The sequence below is a fragment of the Vulpes lagopus genome, chromosome 6 (assembly GCF_018345385.1).
Source record: "Vulpes lagopus strain Blue_001 chromosome 6, ASM1834538v1, whole genome shotgun sequence".
NCBI lineage: Eukaryota > Metazoa > Chordata > Mammalia > Carnivora > Canidae > Vulpes > Vulpes lagopus.
In genome coordinates, this window is record NC_054829.1 from 11,665,163 (window position 1) to 11,688,896 (window position 23,734).

General features: G+C 49.7%; 1 protein-coding gene across 4 annotated transcripts in view; it reads left to right on the top strand.

Annotated features, from left to right (window-relative positions):
* TTC7B (tetratricopeptide repeat domain 7B) overlaps nt 1-23,734 on the top strand; it is a 252,364-nt gene that overhangs the window by 27,556 nt on the left and 201,074 nt on the right. For all 4 annotated transcript variants that reach the window (XM_041758870.1, XM_041758871.1, XM_041758872.1 and 1 more), the window contains exon 3: nt 3,302-3,470. In XM_041758870.1, the coding sequence (XP_041614804.1) occupies nt 3,302-3,470 (169 nt within the window). The remainder of the gene's footprint in view (nt 1-3,301; nt 3,471-23,734) is intronic.

Here is a 23,734-nt window from a genome sequence, read left to right on the forward strand (position 1 = left end):
ACTAAGCACTTGGTGCTGCATTTGGGCCTTTAAAAACGCATGTTCTCTCTTTCCCTGTTTCTTTCAAAGGGCCATGCCACACTTCCCTTCAGAATCAGCTCCTGATATTTGTCTGTCTTCATCAGTGAGAGGGGGTGGAGGGACAGCGGACACGTGGGCTGCGCTTCTCAGTCACGGTGATTAGGCTCAAGCATCCCTTCAGGAGGCGAGTGGGTGTGGCTGTGTGCTGGGGCGAAAGGTCTAGGATCCATCCTGCTCCAGGCCTGACATCTGGCTAGTTTCTTTCCCCCTTTCAGACTCCTCTAACTTCACTGTGAAAAATTAACTTTTCAGTTTACCAGGTGCCAATGTTTTTTGCTCTGTACCCAGTGCAGGAGTAAGAATGTGGACTTTCAAGTTAGAATTCCTAAGTTTGGGTTCCAGTTCTTTCTAGTTTTATAAGCTATGCGATTTGGGGAAGTTACTTACCCTCTCTGAGCTTCACATTTCTCTTCCGCCAGCATAGCTCAGGGTCGTCCTGAGGCTCTGATGTGGAAGCTCCTTCACAACTCTGGGGCACTACCGGCGTGTCACTGACTGACATGCTATGGGCTCTATCTAGAGAGATTTTTCTCCTGTGGCCATATTTTCGCTACCTCCACCCTATAAAGAATGTTCCCAAGTCGCACCGCTCTTGCACCGGTGCGTTGCCTCAGTAACTGGCTAAAGTGATGCTGATTCTCTTCATGACCTTAAGTCAGTGTGTCTCCGGGTAGGGCGCTTGCTGGAGCCCAGTGCGGCCAAGGCGCCCACTCCCACCCGTGCAGTGAAGCGGCGGGGCAGAGCCAGCTTGGCCCGGGAGTCCGGACACCTGCTCTGGTTCGAGTCAGGAGGACTGTCTGTCGTGGGCAGGGCAGCACACGCGCGGTGCCAGGGCTTTCTCCCTCGGCCTGCAGCAGCGGCCGTGGTCCGTGGCTTCTCCCCCGAGTGCTGCCTCCCACGAGGCTCGCTTGGCAGGGCCCTCCCAGGGCCTCCATCCTGTGCCTTTACACTTGGAATTTTGTTCTAACTCCTGCATCTTTTCCATCTGGCCTTGTAGTTTACTTTTCTTTAAAAAAAAAAAAAAAGGTTTTTTCGAGTTGAATTAAAAATCTTTTTCTTTTGGTAAAATACAACACAAACTTTGCTATCACAACCATTTTTTAAGTGTACAGTTCATCAAGTGGCGGTAAGTACATCCGCACAGTTGGGCGACCCCCACCGCCACCATCCCCAGGACCTGTTCACTATTCCCGTTGGAAGCTCTGTGCCTGTTACACACTCACTTCGGCTCCCCTCCCCCTCCCATTTGCTTCATGCTCTTGGTCCCAGTGCCCCACGGCCTAACGTCCAACAGAAGCTCTAGTCTCCTCTCTCAGGAAGCCTTTTCTCTGGGTGGAGAACCCCTGACGCTGGGTGTTTTGTTGTTGTTTTTTTTTTTTTTTCTTTTTCATAGCTCTTTTTCTCTTTTCTTATGTCTGTGTTGATTTCTCTTTTTGCAGATATAATTTTAATTTCTTGCATTGGTCTCTCTCTCTCTCTCTCTCTCTGCCACTCAAAACCACCTCCCATTTTTTGTTCCTTTCAGGGTGCCTGGCTGGCTTAGTCAGTGGAGCTTGCCACTCTTAATCTCCGGGTCATGAGTTTAAGCCGCATGGTTGGGCATGGAACCTACTTTAAAAATAATAATAATAAAATTTAATTTAATTAAGAAAACCCCTTTTGTTCCCATCATTCCCTTCACCCATTTAACCATCTCTCCAGTGCTGCCTGTTGTCCCTTGTCCCTTTCAAGAAATACCTTATAATTTCACTTATATGTGGACTCTGAAAAACAAAGAATCTAAAAAACAAAGGATTAAACAGACAAATAAAAAGCAGACGGAGACCCCTGAATATGGAGAACAAACTGATGGTTGTCAGAGGGGAGGGGGGCTGGGGGTATGACAAAATAGATGAAGGGGAGCGGGAGATACAGGTATGGAGTGAATGATGAGTCATGGCAATAAAAGGTACAGCACTGGGAATATAGTCCGTGGTATCCCTACAGCGTTGTGTGGTGACAGCTGGTAGCTGCACTTGTAGTGAGCGTAGCATAACTGACGGAGTTGTCCGATCCCTACACTATTACCTGGAAAGTATGTGGCAACTATACTCATTAAGAAAAAAAAGAAGAAGAAAGATATGCCTGGAAGCTGAGGATCCTGGCAGGCAGCTGCTCTTGCTGGTTACCTGCGCCTTGCCCATCCCATCGCAGTCACAGGTTACAAAACAGTGCAGCTTCCTGGCATGCTTCTGTAAGCGGGAAAATCTAGCCTTGCATAGCTTGGGTTCCAAGGAGCAGGCCTGTGAGAGGGTGATAAATCTGTTTCCTTATATAGAAGGCTAGGCTGTCTCCTCTCTTCCTGCTGATGAGTGCTGGCCAGGGAGCAGGGCAGGGGATAAGGCTGGTGGGTGTGGACTGGGGAGGCCAGCCTCTCCTGACTAGAGGAACGAGGACTTCAGGACTTGTCAGAGGACTGCTAGAGCTTGCAGCCTCTGTGGAGTGGACTGGGGCTCAGTTACCCTAACGAGCTGGAGTGGCTCAGTGGGAAGAGTTCACCACTGGACAGAAAGCAAGTCCTGGTTCTTGCACCAACTTCAAAAGCCTCTCTCTTTGGGTTATTTGGGTTATAGTCTTGTTTGTTTTACGGCAGTTTTATTGAAGGATAGTTCATATGCCATATAATTCACCCATTTAAAATGATAGCATTCGGTGGTTTTTAGTATATTCACAGACTCGTGCAATCATCATCCCTATTTTAGAACATTTTCATCACCCCAAAAATAAACCTGTACCCATAAGCAGTCACCTGTCTTCCCCCCACCCCCCCCGCCCCCCAGCCCCTGGCAAACATGCTTTCTGCCTCCATAGCTTTGACCACTCAGGCCATTTCACGTAAGTGGAAGCATACAATATGTAGCCTTTTGTGACTGGCTCTTTCACTTGCCATAAGTTTCTGAGGTTCATCCCTGTTGTAAGCATGGGGCAGTACTTCCTTTTGGTGGCTGAGTAATAGTCTACCGTAAGGCCAGGCCACATTTTCCTTGTCCATTCACCAGTGGATGGGCATTTGGGTTGTTGCCACTCCAAGGGCCATCACGAAAAGTACTGCTCTGAACGTTTTTGTGTGCATTTTTTTGTGGAGAGCTGCAGGGCTTTGTGGCAGCAGGTGGCGGGTCCCCAAGGGAGCATTACTCACAGCACCGTAGGAAAATGTTTTTCTCTCTCCTTTTCCTTCTAGTCAGAGTTCCTACAAGAATCCAATCTGATCATGGCCAAGTTGAATTATGTGGAAGGAGATTATAAGGAGGCTCTCAACATCTATGCCCGGGTGGGCCTCGATGACCTGCCGCTGACAGCCGTCCCTCCTTACAGGCTGCGCATGATTGCGGAAGCCTACGCCACCAAAGGTGAGCCCGTGCCTTCCCTCCCGGGAGGCTGACCCTGGGGCCACTCTGGGTGAAGCCCATGGGCCAACCCCAGGCCCTGGGCCAGCACCTCCCAGCAAGCCCAAGGGGTTGGCCCCACCACACGCTTCTTCCTCAGACCCTCAGTTCTTCAGTTATCCCTGAAGCAGATGAGGGGTAAATGTATCAGTAGAGGATCCTGATAATTGACATGCAATGAAGGCAAGGAATTTATTTATTTTATTTATTTATTTTTTGTGATTAAGATACTGCACAGCACACATTGAGATTCTTGTCATAGGGCCACTTGGCCACGTGTCTGACCAGTTTTATTCATTAATACCACCTCTGGACTGATTAAGGCTGACTGGTCCCTGCCCATGGCAGTCACTGTGATAGCTGGCCATCCCGTGTTTGCTGTGTGCCTGGGGGCTTTGGGCTGGAAGGAAGGGTGAACATCAGCTGGGTTGCCGTGCAGGAACTTGCTATCCCATGTGAGAGAAGGCAGTGCCATGGAGAGGAAAATGATAGACACAGGACACACGCATCGTTTGGCCTTTCCAAGCTGCCACTTCCTCATCTGAGAAATGGGTATAATTACATTCACTTCATAGATTTACTCTAAGGTTCAAATAACGTAGCAAAACACTGGCCTTGGTACCTGACACATACTAAATGCTTATTAAGTAATATTTTAAAATATCAGCCCCAAACAAGGCAGTGCATGATAAAAGCCAGGCTTGGCTGATAGCTCCGTAGAGACCTGAGTGGTCACACAGGCCTGTGGGGCCAGGAAGGCTTCCTGGAAGAGGAAGGGACACTTTGAACTCAGAAGGCCACAGTAAGAAAAGGATCATTTGCAGCAGCTCCTCCTCCCTCCTGCCACCTACTGTCCAAACCGTGCCTTGTGCCTGACTGTGCTGGCACAACGGCTGGGCCCCTGAGTGGCCTGACGCACCAGCATGGCTGTGAGCTGGGCCCTTGTGTGCTGCCAGCTCTCCGATTTGGTTGTCCTGTGCGATGTGGAGCAAAGACCCAGCCTGAGGCACACTTGAGGGCTTTATGTCGAGGGTGACAGAGTCAGCCAGTTCCCGGGGAGCCTTGAGTACTGCCAGGTTCATCTAATTAATCTCCTCAACACCCGTGTGTCCGGGGAAGATGCTGTCACGGTTGGCAGGGCGTTGTGGCAGTCAGCAGTCACCGGCCTGGGAGGCCGTCGGAGGGGCCCTGAGCACTGGGCCGCGTCTGCATCTGAGCCGTGGGGCATGCTGGGGCCAGCCTGCTCAGTCACCTCATGCGCCTTTGGCTCGGGGGGCTCTGTATGTGATTCGGGACCATGGACGATGTTCCGCAAGGGCAGAGCCTCAGCTGGCAGTTTCCAGCCCCCCGGGTCCTGGTGGAGCGTGGCCAGGGTGCTTTGCTGGGCGCTGCCAGCATGGCTCTGGGGCCTGCTCTGCAGCAAGAGCTCAGGGCCTTGTCTCGGCTCTAGGACGGTCTGGTGGTGGCAGATCATCTGCAGGTGGCCCTGCCAGCTCCAACAGGAGACTCGATCCCTGGGTCTGGCCCCAGGTCGTGAGTGCTTAGCAGGGGTCCCCCAGCCATGGTGCCCCCAGCCACATGGCTCTTAGGACGTGTTGGCTGGCTCCTGGGAGACTCAGCCCTGGCTCACTTCTGTAGGCACACACACATCCCACGTGTACAGGAGAGGGAAGGGTCACTTGTGCCAGAGGAAGTGGCCTGCAGCCCAGGAGGCCCTGGTCTGGAGATGTGTGTCAGCCAGAGGAGAGGCCGAGTGGAGGGCTGGTTCTGAGCACCGGTGCTGAGCCGTGTGCCTGGATGCTACTCCCTCTGCCATCGCACACTGGCTCTGTGCCCTCCTGCCAGTTCCTACCGGCTCTACACCTCAGTTTTTCCATCTATCCTGCTCTCCTTGGATTGTGAGGATTACATGAGATTGTATATATACAAGGCTTACAACAGTGCCTGGCACATAGTGTACATAACATAAACATTAGCTATGAGCAAAGTGTGTGATGGGGGGACCAGAAGAAGCGGCTTACAGGGACACCTGGGTGGCTCAGTGATTGAGCGTCTGCCTTTGGCTCAGGGCATGATCCCAGGGTCCTGGGATCGAGTCCCACATTGGGCTCTCCACAGGAAGCCTGCTTCTCCCTCTGCCTGTGTCTCTGCCTGTCTCCCTGTGGCTTTCATGAATAAATATATAAAATCCTTTTTTTTTTTTTTAAAGGAGTGACTTACAGTAACAAAAATTGTCCCTTTAATTTGTAGAGATGCCCAAAGGCAGGCCAGTTCTCTGGGGCGTTCAAGAGTTTCTTGGTCCTGACTCTATGTAGCAACACTCTCTAGTTCTTCTTTCATCCTCAAGGTCCTTGAGAAATTTTCAGGAGAGACTGTGGACACATGTTCAATGAATGCTAGCATACAGAGTACTCTCCATTGGGAACCACAAGCCCACTGGCCCTGAGGCAGGATGGGTGTCGTCCACTCAATATTTCCAGTGCTTTTGAATTAGCTGCTGATGTTTCCAAATTGGGATCATCCAGTTAAAAATATGGTTTTCTGGCTTCTTTGGGAAGAAGGGAAGAGCCGTCCCCCCATTCGCCCCAGGCAAGCCCTGGCTGGAGCTGCGCTCAGCTGCCCCTGCCATAGGCATCCACCCAGCCCACACCCCTCCCCGGGCCTCCGCATGCTGCTGTAGGTGGAGGAGCTGGCCTCTCACGAGTCACCTAAACATTTCCATGGCCTCCAGAGGTCCGACTAGACCAGAGCTTTCAGCCAGAGCCTCGAAGTGTCACTGAGCTTCATCCATGGCTGGGAGCTCTTCCCCTGGCCAGATAATGTTAGCCTTGGCTCTTTGTGAATCAAGCCAAGATCATTCAGTGATCACGAGGGCTTTACTGTCTCTTAAATCCTCCAAACCCATTATTTACAGACAAAGGAACTGAGACCTGGGCAAGGGTACTGTGATACTCACCATATGCCCTTTATTTGAGTGTCTTGTACAGTCTTCACCACCACCTATGAGGTGGGCTCTGTTATTCTTTCCATTTTACAGATGAGAAAACCGAAGCACAGGGTGGTTAGATAAGCTGCCCAGGGTCCCAAAGCCAGAAGCAGTTGAGCCAGGACTTGACCTCGGAGACCAGTGTCAGAGCCCATCATGCTCTGTGTCTGAGAGGCAGAGGGAGGCTTCCTTCTGGAGCCCACGTTCTCAGCCGTTCTGCTCTCTTGGCATGTGGATCAGAGCCTGCTTGGGCCAGGTAAGGCTTCCTCACATAGGAAACATCCAGATCACTAGAGAATACCCTTGATTTGCACCTACACCCTTCCTGGCAGCCTTGCCTTCATTGTTCCTCCACTCTCATTCCTGCCCCTTGCCCAGATTTCTTCCTGTAAATTCTGTGCCTCTGGCTCAAATGTCCTATCTTCTCTGAGGCCCTCTGGGACTCATCCGTGCAGAGTCAACCATACTCAGTGCTGTCTTTGCGCAGTAGATTAGTAGATTCCATGAAATCATATTGGACTTAGCTCTCCCATTATCCAGCACCCCCCCCCCCCACCGCCCCCCAGTCTGTGAGTTGCCCTAAAGGAGGAGAGCTCCTCCTCCTTTGGCACAGTGTTTGGCACACAATTGGTGCTCAGTTATTGAGTGAAATTTGTAAAAGTTCCCTTGCTTGGATTCTTACTGAGATGCCCACCATGTAATTCAGGTGACCTGGGTGCCTTTGCTGCTAGCCTGTCACAGTGAGCCATGTTTTCTTTGTAGGCAACATATTGGGCATATTTTAGTGATTCAGAGTCACTCCCTGACAGTTATGGGCAGTACCTACGAGAGCAGGCTGACATCACACGGTAGTGGAGCCTGACGTGGGTCTCTTCCTGGAAGCTGGTACAGTTCAGCTCATTTCCACGATCAGGGAAGTTCTGAAGTAGATCTCTACACCCCCCACTCTTCCTCCAACTCTCCTTCCTTCAATCTCTTTTTAACAATTTTTAAAAAGATTGTATTTATTTATTTGACAGAGCGAGCACACAAGCAGGGGGAATGGGAGGGGAGAAGTAAGCTCCCCAATGAGCAGGGAGCCCGATGTGGGGTTTGATCCCAGGATCCTGGGATCATGACCTGAGCTGAAGGCCAATGCTTAACCGACTGAGCCTTCTAGGCATCCCCTTTCCTTCTATCTCTTAAAGCTAAACAGGCAAACAGAGAATGGGAGTAGAGGAAATGGAGGTACTCTTTAGCTTCTGGTAGTACTGGTTTAATCAAGTTAGTAGACATCTTTGCTCTAGGATACAGACTGGGGTAGCACATGAAATCTCCAGGACACCAAGTGGCCACAGATGTTCTTTTCACAAATAGGAAAGCTTGGGAATAGTGGACACATGACCACTGTCTATTTTGGGACTTAGATCTGCTGGACATGGGGTGACTTTCTGCAGATAGGACAGTGGGAGCTGCAAGTGGCTTGCCTTCCTAGATGCGGCCTTTATAAATAGCCTCGAATGTATCCTGTTGTCTTACAGGGACCAAATATGCTCCAATATGGCTCCAATATGAGGAGCCAAATATGGCTCCAATATGAGGGAAGTGCAGCAACAGTCCAGCTGGTTGGTCCCAGCTGGGGGGGGCAGCTGTGTGTCCTCTGAGGTTACGGTTTCTCCCCATCCACTAGGGTGTCATCTTCATTGGTATGGCTGAAGCTGGCGTGCTGGTGTGGTGCTGCTCTTGTCGGGGTGGGCGGAGGAAAGAGGCAGATGTCTAGGGTGAGCAGAAGTAGCACACATCGATTCTGCCAATGGTCCACTGGTGAGAGGTGGCTACAGGACCAGAGCCACCAGGTACTTGGGAAGAAGAAGGCTGGGACCCCACATTAACCTCTGATTAGACATGTCCAGCAGAGCTCGGTCGGTCTCTCACCCAGCTGGCAGCTGTTGGAGGGTGTAGAGAGAAGGAAGTAGCCTGTACTCGGTGAATGAAAGGGGATGTGGACGACCTGAGGCTCTGGTGCCCAAGAGGAGGGAAATTATGAAGCTGGAAATAGTGGCATGGGGTTAAACTTCCTTTCTAGATTGTACAGTACTAAGAGAAGGGCTGATTGCAATGGGTGAACAGGGCCTTCCCAATCATCCCTTGTATAGACATTGTCTTCTCCACTGGGGGAGACTGTGGCAGAGAGCTTAAAGGACTTGCCTGATGACACCCAGTAACCTGGAGGCAGGGCCAGGAGGAGGTAGGAGACCTTTCTGTCAAGTGGAATGACCTCCATGTCCAGGTGGAGGAGGCGGCACCATGTTGGGGAGCTCTCGGGAGCCTCTGTGTTTTTCTCTTCCTCCTTGGCTCCTGGGTTTGAACTTGCTCCTTTGATGCATTGGTGAAGAGCCTGGGCTTTGGAGCCAGACTGCTGGGTTTGATCTCTAGCTTTGTCACTTATTAGCTGTAAGATCTTGTGCAAGTACTTTCAACTTTCTGGGGCTCAGGTTTCTCATCTATAAAACAGAGATAATAATAGTACCTACATTAGAGGGTTATTGTAGGGAGGGATGGGGTACATGGACAGCTCTTAGCACAGTGCCTGGCAGATCAACAACATTTAGCTATTTGTGTCCTTGGGGTGTGACCTCAAATGGATAGACCTCTTCAGGAGCCCCAGGTAACATCCAGTTATGGGGAGAGGCTAGAGTTGCTTTAGTATATGTGCCTAGTCTGGCAGAGGGTGTGAACCTGGGAGCAGTGCACGTCAGGGAAACGTTAGAGGCAGATTGAGCAGAGATCTGAGGTCTGGAGTGCCCCTCGGGGAGGAAGAGGTTTGGACGGTGCTGGAGGATGGACAGCACCCAGTGGCCAGGGCAGATCAAGAGGTTTCCCTGAGGGTGGGGCCCAAGACACACTCCCTCTGCGCCTCACCGGTCTTGCCCGAGGCTGACCCAGAAGGTCAGAGGTCTTTGGAATTGGCCCACATTACTGTTTTTTGTTTGTTTGTTTGTTTTTCACAAAAGGCCATTCACACTGGAATGGATTAGTTGATTCAAGTAGTGGTCTTTTAAGAGGTGAGAACCACTCACATGGTTCTCAGACAGCTGTCTTCATGAGGAACATGCTAAATCCACTGGCTGAGAAGAGGAGAGAGAGAGCCCAGGAGGAGAAACCATCTCGTGGTTGGGCTCCAAGGAGGAGGGCTTGTCTCTTCTGACTGGACTCTCCTTCCTGGCCAGAGGCCGGGGGCCCATCCTTAAAGACCTCCGCTTCTCTAGTGTCTGCAGAGCTCACGGACCTCCTGCTCTTCCCAGAGTGCAGGTGCGACGAAGACTAGCATTCAGGTTACATAATGACCTCCCCGTGGAAGCTGGTACGGACTGTTTTCCCTGCCTTGTGTAGAGCAGGCCCTGGGGCTCTCTTTGGGCTGCCCCCTGTGTGCCTTCTGAGCATCCAGTCTCAGGGCACCATGTCAGGGAAGGAATGAAGACACCTGCCTTCTGCTGTGGGCAGGGCGAAGGGGCCAGGGAGCTCTCCAGGGAGGCTTCTCAGAGGTGCTGCCTTTTCTCCGAAGCTGATAAGCACTAGTCTTTAAATAGGGACCCCATCTCCAGAAGGTTTGGATCCCAGCCTTGCTCTGCCCAGCTTGAAACTGAGCGTCTTCACACACCCACGGGCTTCAGCATAGCCTATGCAGTTGTTAGACCAGGAGATGTACAACATTCACCCACAGATGTTTTCTGAAGAGACACCTGGGGATTGCTCTTTCTCCTTGTGGGCTTCCCACCAGAGCAAAATTTAGGTAAGTCAGCACAAGGGACGTAGTCTATTGATGAGGCGTTTTGTCCGGTGTTGCTCAGGTGTTTCTTCAGCACACTTTGCCCAGTCCTGGGCATCCGGGTGACACGGGAAAATCTTGGAACATGTTGAGTTGGAAATTCTTCAGATAGTGGGTGAACTTGAGAACTTCCCAAAGGCTGCCATGTATTTGGACCTAGCACACATCTTTAATCAGGGCTTCCCTGGATGAAAGAGAGAAGAGAATGAAAGTCTATCTGCTCCCTCCTTTTAGGGCCTGATCCTACCAGCACTGTGTGTTGAGGTGAGGCCAGACCCCTGATATGGTGACTCGAGGGATGCGTTTCCTACAGGGTGTTTTACTTTTCTGCTTCAAAGCTTAGTTGTCCATCTTCGAATATTGGCTCCCAGGAGCAGCCTCCGTTCTGCCCAGCAAAGTGGGAACATTTATTGGGGCTTCTCAGTCTGCCCCTGATGTGGGCTCCATCCTTAGAGATGTTAGTTTGCTGGGCCTGGGGGAGCCTGGCTGTGATGAGTTGGTTGCAGGCTGGTCATGCTCTGCCAGGGCCAAAGGCATCTGGGGGTCACATGCACACATAGCCCCCCCTCCCCACCCCGCTCCCTCCCCACCCTCTTGGGGCCAGGGGTTGTCTTCTGAGCCAGTTGGTCCCTTTGCTAAGCTTCAGCACAGGCATGGTGACCAGGGTTTATCTCTTGAACTGACTCACACAGGCGGGTGGAAGCTTCCATGGATGGCAGAGGGACTACAGAGAAGATGTGAGGCCGCTTGTGTACTTGGTGGAACAGAGTGTCACTAGAGAGATGTGATGGTTGCTGGGGACCTAGGAACCGGGAGGAGGTGGACAAGTGGCAGGGTGTCCGTCCAGCCCCAGCCAGCTGCTCAGCAGATGCAGTAAATGAACGTGCTCTGTTGACAGTTGGGGATGGAGGTGGCAGGGCAAATCCAAGTCCATCCTGCAAGGCTTTCTGGTGGATGTGCAGGGGTGGGGGAAAGGGGGGAGCAGTGCACAGAGAGCTGAGGTCCTGACCCCAGATGAAGACTCATTGTGAAATTCTGCCACGGTCTGGGGGTGATGGCCCTTTCAGTTGCAGGTGACAGCAAACCCAACTCAGCCTGACCAGTGGCAGCTGGATTCAGGGCTCAAAGATGGATGCTCTCTCCCCATTTCTTGTGTTCTGTGTTGATCCCATCTCAGCCTCCAGGTGGCTGGTTGGAGCAGCTCCAGACTCTTGATTCTCTTAGGTGTAAGTCTCAGAAACCTGGGCCACATCCTCACTGTGTCTCATTGACCCTGGTGCCTTATATTCCCATCCCTGATCTAGTGATGGTGGCCAGCACCGTGCCCCGGGACTGGCCCAGGTCTGGTATGAGGGCTGTGATGAAGAGGGTGGTCCCACCAGGACAGAGGGACCGTCCACGACAGACATTCCCAGCACAGCTCTTCTGAAGGGAGCCCCCTCATCAAAGAGGCCCAGGGGCCTATGTGCCCTTCTGTCTTTGGAGACGGTCCCTGTAGGGGAAAAGGAGAAGGGATATTTGGGGAGGAGCCAGGTGACCACTCTGTGACAGGGTCACTGTGGACTGGACTGGAGATGCCCTGCCACCAGACCATCTTGTGGGTTAGTGCTGAAAGAACGGGGCTCTTTGGGGAGAGTAGTCCTCAGGGGTGGAGGGCCTCGGGAAGGGGACCAGAGCTGGGCAGTGGAGACTGCCCCAAGTCCAACGTTAGGTCTGCATCTGGACGTCTTTCTCATAGCAGCAGCCATCTCAGGGCTTGGCCACCCTGAGAGGTGGGGGTTCGCAGTGGAGTAGTGTTTCTAGAGCCCTGCCCAGAGTCACGTGTGATGCTTGCTGATTCACCTGTGTGATGGCACCTCATTCTGGCAACAGTCCGGTGCCTAGGGATTATCATTTTCCGGGAGGACTCCAGAGGCGGAATTTCAGAGGTGAGGTAGGATTCACATCAAGGCCCACGGACTCCAGAACCCCTCCTCCATCTGCTCTATTGAGCTGCCTTTCAGCTGGAGCATAAACTCTCATTTGGAGTGGGGATGCTGTTGACAAGGGGGCAGGTGTCCGATACCCTGGGAACCCGTGATTCTGTTCTGTGATTCTTCAGCCTTTTGATCGAAGTTTCTAGGTCTCACTTTCCTTATCTGCAAAATGAGGATAATACTACTCAGATAAGAGTACTGAGAAGGCTGAATAAAACAAAAGGGGGAAATACCTTGAAATATATAAATCCAAGGTTGACGGAAGGGGATCTGTGTAGTCCTGCCTCGCGTACACTTGCGATTGGGAGCAGCTGGTGGTTGTGATGGCCTTTCTGTCCCCATGCTCCCCACCTCCCCAGGGTCCCATGTAGCATGCTCCTTTCCTTGGGCAGTAGAGCTTCTAGATGCCATTGGGGTTGATTGCCTGCCCCTTCCCCTATGATTTTATTTTACTACTCTTCAGAGAGACAACCTATGTAGATGTTATATAAAAATCAGAAATACAGTCGAAAGAACGTAAAAATACCCATCACCTGGTCTACCCAGAGTCAACCTCTGTTAACATTTTAGTGCATTTACTTTTAGATCTCTATAATTATCAAGTGTGATTTTTTTATATAAAAATGAAATTATACCACACATACTGCTTTATGACCTGCTTTTTCCACTTCACTACAGATCATAAACACTTTTAGCAGCTGTACAGCATTTCAGTATATGGATAAGCTATAATATATTTAACTAAAAAGCCTCTATTTTTGGACATGTAGGTTGTTTTCAGCTTTTTACTGTTACAAGTAAAGCTGTGACGAACACCCTCTCAGCCTGGTCTTTGTGCTTGTCCTTAATGATTTCCCTAGGAGAGATTTCCAGAAGTGGAGTTTCTGGGTCAAAAGAGAAGTATTTCCAGACTTCTCTGCAGAACGGCTGTATCTTTGTGCTTTCCTGCCCACAGGGTGTGGGACCAGCTGCCTCTCCTTCTGGCCAACACTGGACAGAGTCCCTTTGATCTGAAAGTGAACTTTGATTCTTTGGTTGTGTGTTGAGTATAGACTGTTCAGAAAATAAAGAAAAATATAAAGGAGAAAATAAAATTAGTCACCATACTACCACTTGAGCTAGTGAACCACTGTCAAAGTTTTTTATATATATATATATATATATATATATATATATATATATATATATATACACACACATATATATTTGTCTTTAAATATAGAAAAAATATAAAGATACATATTTATATAATGTTTTATACACAATTAGGATTATGCTACATATACTATTTTATAGTCTGTTTTTTCACTGTATATATGTGTGTGTACAATTATTTTTCCATTTGACAAGTTTTTAGTGACTCCACAGTTTTGTGCCTATTTTTGAACAGTTGCCTATGGAACATCTGTTTATTGTTTCAATTTTTCATATTACAAATGGAGTCTGCAGCTTTAAAAAAAAAGATTTATTGAGATATAATTCAGATACCATGAAAAACAACCTTTTAAAGTATATAATTCAGTGGCTTTTAGTATATTCAGAGTTGTGCAGTCATCATCACATCCCCAAAAGAAATCTGTACTCATCAGTGACCACTTCTCATTACCTAATTATTGTCCCCTCAGCCCTAGTCAACCACTAGCCTACTTTTTGTCTCTGTAGGTTTGTCTATTCTAGGCATTTCATAAAAAATGGGATCACATAATATTGTGCTGTTTTGTGCCTGGCTTCTTTCACTTAATATTGTTTTCAGGGTTCATCCATGTTGTAGCATGAATCCATGCTTCATTCCTTTTTTGGCCAAATAATATTCCATCATATGGATATACCACATTTTGCACATTTTATGAATCCATATGCATCAGTTGATAAATGTGGGATTGTTTCCACATTTGGACTATCATCAGTAATGCTGCTGTGAACATTTATGTACAAAATTTGGGGTGCATTTCTCTTCTCATTCCTCTTGGATATATACCTAGGAGTGGAATAACCAGGTCGTGTGACTACTCAGTGTTTAATGTTTTAAGGAAACACAATTGTTTTCCAAAGTAGCTGCCCTATTCTGAAGCTTCCAGTTGCTTCACAGCTTGTCAGCACTGTATTATCCATCTTCTTGATTCTAGCCATCCTAGTGGGTGTGAAGTGGTATCTCACTGTGGGTTTTATTTGCATCTCCCTAATGACTAATGATGTTGAGCAATATTTCTTGGGCTTATGTGCCATTTTTGTATCTCCTTTGGAGAAATGTGTAGTCAGATCTTGAGCCCAGCTTTAAATTGTTTTTTTTTTTTAATTTTTATTATTATTGAGTTGTAATAGTTCTTTGTATGTGCTAAATACAGGTATAGGAGACATGGTTTATAGATGTATGTTTTATGGATATTTAGTTTTAAAATATTTCCTGCCATTCTGTGGGTTGTATTTTCATTTTCTTGATGGTAGCCTTGGGTACACAAATGTTTTAAATTTTGATTAAGTTCAGTTTTTCTTTTCTTCTTCTTCTTCTTTTTGGTTGCTTTGTGCTTTTGGTGTTGTAACTAAGAAACCACTGCCTAATTGAGGTCACAATTACTCCTATGTTTTCTTCTAACAGTTTTATAGTTTTAGCTCTTACAATTAGATCTATAATCTACTTTGAATTAATTTTTCTATATGGTATGAGGTAAGGTTCCAACTTCATTCTTTTGCATTTGACTATCCAGTGATCACAGCAGCTTTTGTTGAAAAGACTGTTTTCTCCCTCATTGACTTGTTTTGATGTCTTTGTTGAAATCAATTGAACATCAATGTAAGGGTTTATTTCTGGATTCACAATTCTAGCCTGTATGTCTATCCTTATGCTAATAACCACACTATCTTTATTACTCTAGTAATAAAGTAGTAGTATCTTTATTATTGTAGTTTAAGTTATGAGATGGGGAATGTGTGAGTCTTCCAACTTTGTTCTGTTTCGAGATTATTTAGGCTTCTCTGGGTCCCTTACATTTCCATATAAATTTTAGGATTATGTGGTCAGTTGCTGGGGGGTAAAAAAAACAACCTTACTGGGAATTTGGTAAGGATTCTGTTGAATCTGAAGATCAGTTTGGGGGAATATTGCTGTCTTCTCAATATTAAGTCTTCAATCCATGAACATGGGATGTCTTCTTTAATTTCTTTTAAAAATATTTTGTAATTTTCATTGTGTAAGCCTTACCTTCTTTTTGTTAAGTTTATTCCTAAGTATTTGATTCTCTTGGTGCTATCACAAATGGTATAGTTTTCTTAATTTCATTTTCAGATTGTTCATTGCTGGTGTATAGAAAATGCAGGTGATTTTTGTGTATTGGTTTCTTATCCTATGACCTTGCTGAACTCATTTAATAGCTAATAATGAACTAATTTATTATTAACTCTTTATTTATTTTATTTATTTTATTTATTAACATAAATAATTTTTATGTGCGTGGAATCCTTAGGGTTTTCTCTATATAAGTTCATGTCACTTGTAAATAAGATAGTTTTTCTTCTTCCTTTCCAATCTGATGCATTTTTTTGTTGCTGTTGCATAATTGCATTGGCTACAACCTCCATTACAATGTTTAATAGAAATGACCAGAGCAGAGACCTTCTTTGATAGGGGCAAAGCTTTCAGTCTTTTGACATTAAGTATGATGTTAAGGTGTGACTTTTTCATAGATGTCCTTTATCAGATTGAAGAAGTTTCCCTTTATTGTTAGTTTGTTGAGTTTTTATCATGAAAGAAAGTTAGATTTTGTCAAATGCTTTTGCTAGTGAGATAGTCATATGATTTTTGTGCTTTATCCTTCTAATACAGTGTATTACATTGGATGATTTTTCATATGTTAAATCAGCCTTGCATTCCAGAAATAAATCCCATTTGGTCATGGCACACACTTTTGTTTCTAAATGTTGCTGGGTTTGATGCACTAATATTTTGTTGAGGATTTTTTACTTCTATATTCAGATAACTGGTGTAATTTTTTGGTGATGTCTTTATCTGGTTTTGGTGTCAAGGTAACACTGCTGTTATAGACTTAAATTTTGAGGTGTTTCTCCTCTTTACTCTTTGGAAGCATTTATGAAGTATTCTGTTAATTCTTTAAACATTTGGTAGAATTCACCAGTAAGCCATCTGAGCCTGGGTTTTTATTTTTAGTTTTTTTTGATTACTGAATTCAATCTATTGTTTATATTAATAGAGTTTGATAGCCTTTACTTGTTCTCCACTTTCTTTGACATAGCATCTTTTCATTGGAGCTCTGAGCCTCTTGATCATGGCAAACAACCCTGGTCAGAAAGGAATGATGCTTAGCTAATTAAGGGGTTTCAGAGTGGATGACTTTGAGGACTAGTCTCTGTTTTCTTGTATAGTAGCACTGGAAGCAGCAGCTCATCCCGTGTTCTACAGTAAACTCAGTGCATGTTGCTGTCAAGGGAAGCAGCACTTCCTATATTTGCAATTGATTGACAAAGCTAGGTGGATTGAGACTTGGTTTTCCCTGGCAGGAAACTGCCAGCCACTACCAGGTTTTAAGCAGAAGGAATGACTTCAGTTTATAAGTAAGAATGATCTTTCTGGCACAAAATGGAGAATTAATTAGAAGGAATTAAAGATTAAAGTGAGGGAGACTGACCTGGGAGGTAAGCTGACTTTGGGCCCTTCCCGTACATCCAGGGGGCCTGACTTCTGCAGGCTGTTTCCAGGATGCCCTAGTTAGTTGGTTTCTGCTGGGTTCTGTCTCTCACCCAGTAGCCCCAGCTTCTGGGCTCTTGTGACTCCATCTGTTCCCTCTGTCCTGTCTAGCTCTGAGGATGTTAGTGGCCTCCTGCTGTTTCAGAGTTCTGGGATGTGATACCATCCTGTTTCTCATCGGTTTCATACCCTTAAAGCTCCTTTATCTGAAAGAACTCGAGTGATTTCTTTTGTCCTAGCTGGATCCTGACAGATTTTGCAAAAGTCTGGATTCCAGCAAGCCAAGGAGACGGTGTGCTGGGGAAGTTGCAGTGGGAGGGTGGTTGAGGGGGGAATCAAGGTGATTGAAATGTTTAGCTTCACTGGCTGGGCAAGGAAGGATGTTAAACTGGGGTAAGGATTACAGGAGGAGGAGCCAGCTTCCCTGGAGGGTGGGGGAAGAGACTGGGTCGGAGGTAAACATGGTGATCCCTCTGTGACCGCAAGGGGGTGCTGTCCAGGGAACCAGTCTGATTCTATGGCCTTTGCTCAGCACATGGGTCTCTAGGCTATGGGTTTGTTGGTCAGGATTTAGGAATTGATTGTGCATCAATTTGGTCACAACTCAGCAGTGGCTGAAGCTCCCTCAGAGGAATACAGAGAGTGAGAAAGGCAAGAACTGAACCTGGAGCCCTGAGGCCCCAGGATGTACCAGGGGAGCTCTCCTTAGAGGCAGGGCTCTGGGATGCTGAAGTGCAGGGGGGGACGCAGATGACACAGAGCTTTTCCCTGGGCTTTACATGCCCTAAAACATACAAGCATTTGTATATTTGTTTTTTTATTTTATTTTTTTATTTTTTATTTTTTATTTTTTTATTTTTCTTATTTATGATAGTCACAGAGAGAGAGAGAGGCAGAGACATAGGCAGAGGGAGAAGCAGGCTCCATGCCAGGAGCCCAACATGGGACTCGATCCTGGGACTCCAGGATCACACCCTGGGCCAAAGGCAGGCGCTAAACCACTGAGCCACCCAGGGATCCCCTCATTTGTATATTTGTGGCAGATTTATTTTTTTTATTTTATTTTTTTCAGATTTATATTCTTAAGTAGATTGAAGTTAAAATGTGGGAAAAGCAGTAAGTAAACAGTGGCCCAAGTGTCAGGACTAGTCAGTCTGAAGTTTAATATACTATGGAAGATTCCACACTCAGGTAATCAAGAGTGGAGCCCCCCTGCCTCCCCAAAGTCATCTTTTCCTGTATGACTGAAGCTCAGGTTCTTGATGAGCGCTCCTGCTAATCAAGGCAGGTGTAGGCATGGCTGAACACTTTTTTCAGATTCTGGAGGCCCTGTTCTGGTCTTCCCTCCTCTGTCCCGCCCGTGGTCTGCTCCAGGTCGCCGCTGGCCTGCCTGCCTGCCTGCCCTCACCACTCCCAGGCCCACTTCCTGCCTCTGCTTGTCTTCCTCCTCCAACTGGGGTCTCCTCCCTTTCCCTGCGAGGAGTCCACCCTGGCTCACATGTCAGTTATAGCCCCTCTAGTTCTATTGTCCACTTCCTTTTTTTTTTTTTAAGACTTATTTATTTATTCATGAGAGACACAGACTGAGAGAGAGGCAGAGACATAGGCCAAGGGAGAAGCAGGCTCCTCATAGGGAGCCTGATGCAGAACTCGATCCCAGATCGGGAGATCACCACCTGAGCTGAACGCAGACGCTCAACCACTGAGCACCCAGGTGTCCCCTGTTGTCCACTTCCATCTCTTCTTCTCTTCCACTTCTATTTATAGTTAGTACCATCCAATTTGGCATTCGGCTTTTGTGTAATTATTTCATATCTGTCACTTGCCTCTCTCAAACTAGATGGTATGTTTAGTTAATTCATTAACCTAGCAAATAATGTGAGTGCCTGCTCTGGGTTGGGCTCTGAGGCTGTGTCATGTCTAAACTGTGTTTTGTGTCCCCACATTTGCACCAGGAATAGTGCTTGCCACACAGGGCTACTTGTGATGGGATGGTTCTTTAAACATTTTTCCCTGACAATCCTGGGGTTATCTACTCAAGTAGATCAACTCTACCTGAGTAACACACAACTTGCTTAAGCCAAAGTACAGTGTTTTCATTGTATTCTGAAATCCTCTCCCTTTTAGATAAAAATAGATTTTGGTTTGGGCCTGATATGAAACAATTAATCTTGTCTCTAACTCCTACTATGTTCAATTTCTGGTTGGATTATCCCAGTCTGTGGACTACCTTTCAGGTGGTGGGGCTCTAGAAAACCTATCTCCATGACTCCTTTTCTTTAAAAGCCACTGACTGAGTGTGCTTAATGCTGTTTTTCTCTCCTGCCTTATGTGCTAGCTGATGTATTTTTCACTCTTAGGATCTGGGTCCTTACTGCTAGGATCTCCTTGGGCCCTAGACTCATACAAAGTGGGCCAGGTTTTAAAAGATCACTTAGGTCATACTCTTGTTTGATATTTTAAAAACCAGGACTCCTTACTCCTGAGACAGTGCTCACTGTGCCACCACCCATCACTTGGCTTCCATCATTTCCAAACCATGTCTGGTGTTCATTTTCTTCCCCCAAATGTTCCTGATGCTTCGGGAATGAAAAAAGCATCCATATTTGGAAAGCTCCGAGCTCTCTGGGGGCGGGAGCAGAGCACAGACTGTTCTGTGGAGAAGGAGGGTGTCAGAGCTGGCTCTCCAGGCTCTCTCCCTCAGGCTGGGGCTGGAGCAGGAGAGTGGGCAGCTGTGGTCGCTGGGGCTGGCGCTCCCTGGGCAGAGCCTTGACCCGCCAAGCAGGCAGGGGCCGGAGCTACCCTGCAGGATACACCGCAGCCCCACAAGACAGGGAGGGGCCTCAGCTTTGGTGAGCTCCTACTGTGTGCCTCCTTCTGGAATACTAGTGGCAAATGATTAATAACTACGGCATTAAAGACAATTCCTTCTAAACACCATTGTAAGCCCTTGCCCACTAGTGCCCTTAGTCCCCACAGCAACCCTGCTAGGCAGAAGTGGGTAGCTGGGTGGGAGGGGGTCCCCTGTTCCAGCCCCTGGAAGGGGGGCCCTTTTTCTCTTTTGCTGTCAAGGGCTTGCTTCCTACATTGGGGCTGGCGTGTCGTGTAGGGAGGACCCCCCCACAGGTGACCTCCAGGGACTGCCGTGTGGACCCCGGGGTCCCCGGGGGCCTCTGCGCGAGCCGCCCCAGAAGCTTTTGGAGACCTTCCAGCTCCCTGAACAGCACAGACAGCATTCGGGGTTCTTGTTTAAGCAGTGCAGTTCCCTGGTGCTGTGGGCACGTCCCAGACCCCGCACCCCATAGGCCCCGAGCCAGACCACCTGCTCCGGGCCCCGGGGCCACCCCAAGGGGACCACGGCCAGCAGCCGCTCCAGGGCTGCCGCGCCGCCTGCCGCCGCCAGGGGGCGCGAGAGCCGCGTCCTCGCCGGACTCCCGGGGCCGCGCATGCGCAGAGCACGCCCCAGCGCCCCAGCCCCCCCGCGGCTCCCGCCCGAGGCCTCCCCTGCTCTCGCCGGGGTGACTCGCCGCAGGTCCCGAAATCCGGGTGGTTGCTCCTTGGGTCGGGGTCGGCGGAACTCCCGGCGGTTCTGGAAGCCACGCCCCAGCGGCCCCCCGCGGGCGTCCGCGCTCCCTGGGCCTGGCAGCCTGCGGTGCGGGCACCGTTGGGGGGGAGGGGGGAGGGGATAGAGGGGGTGTGCCCGCCGGGCTGGCAGCCTTCGGTGCGGGCATGGGGGGGGGGGAGGGGGAGGGGGGAGGGGATAGAGGGGGTGTGCCCGCCGGGCTGGCAGCCTTCGGTGCGGGCATGGGGGGGGGGAGGGGGAGGGGGGAGGGGATAGAGGGGGTGTGCCCGCCGGGCTGGCAGCCTTCGGTGCGGGCATCGCGGGGGGGGGGGGGGGGATGGGGAGGGGATAGAGGGGGTGTGCCCGCCGGGCTGGCAGCCTTCGGTGCGGGCATCGCGGGGGGGGGGGGAGGGGGAGGGAGGGGATAGAGGGCGTGTGCCCGCCGGGCTGGCAGCCTTCGGTGCGGGCATCGCGGGGGGGGGGGGGATGGGGAGGGGATAGAGGGGGTGTGCCCGCCGGGCTGGCAGCCTTCGGTGCGGGCATCGCGGGGGGGGGGGGATGGGGAGGGGATAGAGGGGGTGTGCCCGCCGGGCTGGCAGCCTTCGGTGCGGGCATGGGGGGGGGAGGGGGATGGGGGAGGGGATGGAGGGGGTGTGCCCGCCGGGCTGGCAGCCTTCGGTGCGGGCATGGGGGGGGGGAGGGGGAGGGGGGAGGGGATAGAGGGGGTGTGCCCGCCGGGCTGGCAGCCTTCGGTGCGGGCATCGCGGGGGGGGGGGGGGGGAGGGGGGAGGGGATAGAGGGCGTGTGCCCGCCGGGCTGGCAGCCTTCGGTGCGGGCATCGCGGGGGGGGGGGGGATGGGGAGGGGATAGAGGGGGTGTGCCCGCCGGGCTGGCAGCCTTCGGTGCGGGCATCGCGGGGGGGGGGGGGGAGGGGGAGGGGATAGAGGGGGTGTGCCCGCCGGGCTGGCAGCCTTCGGTGCGGGCATCGCGGGGGGGGGGGGGATGGGGAGGGGATAGAGGGGGTGTGCCCGCCGGGCTGGCAGCCTTCGGTGAGGGCATGGGGGGGGGGAGGGGGAGGGGGGAGGGGATAGAGGGGGTGTGCCCGCCGGGCTGGCAGCCTTCGGTGCGGGCATCGCGGGGGGGGGGGGGGGGGGATGGGGAGGGGATAGAGGGGGTGTGCCCGCCGGGCTGGCAGCCTTCGGTGCGGGCATCGCGGGGGGGAGGGTAGTAGAGAGTAGAGGGGGACAGAGGGGGTGTGCCCGCAGTTTAGGCGTCTCCCTTTGGTCGTGGCCCCCCCCCCCAGTTAGGACCCCGCCCAGGGCAGGTGATCCCGGGGGGACTGCTCGGTACTGGATGTACCAGCCTTGATGTGACAGTGCCTAGGCCCGGCCTTTAGGAAGGGGATGCTTGCTCATGACCCTCTAGGCATCCCGGGGGCACAGTCCTGACCTGGAACCACTGACGGCACCTCCCCGCTGGCGGAGTGCTCGTGGGCGGGTGGGCCTAGGGCTCCAGGCTCGGGGTGCCAGCGCCCCTATGTGACCTTGGGCCCCTCAGGAACCCTCGGAGCCTGGACTTCAGCTGCAGTGAGCAGAGAAGATAGGGGAGCCAGTTTTTTCCCTGGAGAAGCTGCCTTTTCTTTTCTTTTCTTTTCTTTTCTTTTCTTTTCTTTTCTTTTCTTTCGCCTTTAGATCCCTTTAGGGACGGTGGAAAAAAAGGTTGTACAGAAAAGTCGATGCGTGGAGGGAACAGGGTGAAAGAGGTGGGGCCAGGGGAGCCCTCGCTAAGTGCTTGGTCTTGCCAGTGTGCCAAACCCAGAAAAAGTGGCTGCGGGGCAGCAATGGTGGGAGGAGCTTTGAGGGCAGGGCTGGCGGGGGGGGGGATGTGTGTGGGCACAAGCCTTCCCACTGGTGATCTCAGGCCTCCTCCCAGTGATGTCTCGGTGCTGCCACTGGTGGGAGGCTGCATGCAGTGGAGCCGTTCATCTCAGGTTGCTAGTCAAAGCTTCCTGTTTATATTTAGATGGTGTAAGAAGAGTAAGAGCCCTTTTATTGCCACTGACCCATATTCATATTTAATGTTGGTTGTGTTAATAGGCTCCTGGTTGATTCTCCTTTCGGAAGCAACCAGAGACTCAAAGAGCCCAAAGAGAGTTGAGGGGCTGGAGTCTGAAGGGAAAGTCAACTGACTTTCTTGTTCTACTTTTTCTGGGATGCCTGGTCTGTGTGCGTCCCCGCACTTCTTACACTGTTTTGAAAATGTCTTTCTCCTCAGTTGCACTGTAGGTGAGCTGCTCCAGTGAGAAGACTGTGGCCTGTTCTGCAAAGCCCATCCCACCCCAGAGCGCTGCACACAGGTGGTGCTCAGTGATAATTTTGGAAATGAGGAAAGGACAGGCACATCTGTTAACCGGCAGCCTTCATTCCTTGCTGTAGTTCGGGTACCCAGGGCCTACACTTTGCACTCTAGGGGGACCTCCTAGGATGAGGAATCTACTTTTCTTAGAAAAGAAACTAGAGCTGAGACCAGAGTTTACATGGCATCATGAGTGGTTAAGGCTGAGGATGTGTGCTAAAATGTTAAGTGCGTTTAATTCTGAATGGTGGGGATATGGATGATTGTTATTTTCTTCTTAATGCTTTTTTGTCTTTTTCAGACTCCTCTCAAAAAAGATGAGGTTTGTCATTGCCCCCAGGAAAGGTGTTTGTTGGTGATAGTAGTTACTATTTATTAAGTACTTACCTCACTGTGTGCCAGGCATGAGCTAGTGCTGTTATTCTTATTTACCTGATGAGGAAACAGAGAGGCTCCAAGACCCTGAGCAGCTTTCTCAAAGCCACTGAACTAATAAATGAAAAGCAAGGGTTTTTGAGTCCAGATCTGTCTACTGAGAAGCCCTTGTATTTTCACTTCTTAGTATTTTACCCAGAAGTGTGGCAGTTAGATAGTAATATGATTTTTTAGAACACAGGTTGGAAGTAATATAATTTTGATATTATATAATTATAATAATACTCTGTCATGTATCAATTTTGTCCTAGGTATATACCCAAGACAATTGAAAATATACATCCACACTTCTAATGGGCACTGAGTCAAATGTACAGAATTGTGAATCACTGTGTTGTACACCTGAAACTAATACAACAATGTTACTACACTGGAATTAAAATAAAAAACTTAAGGGCATCCTAGGT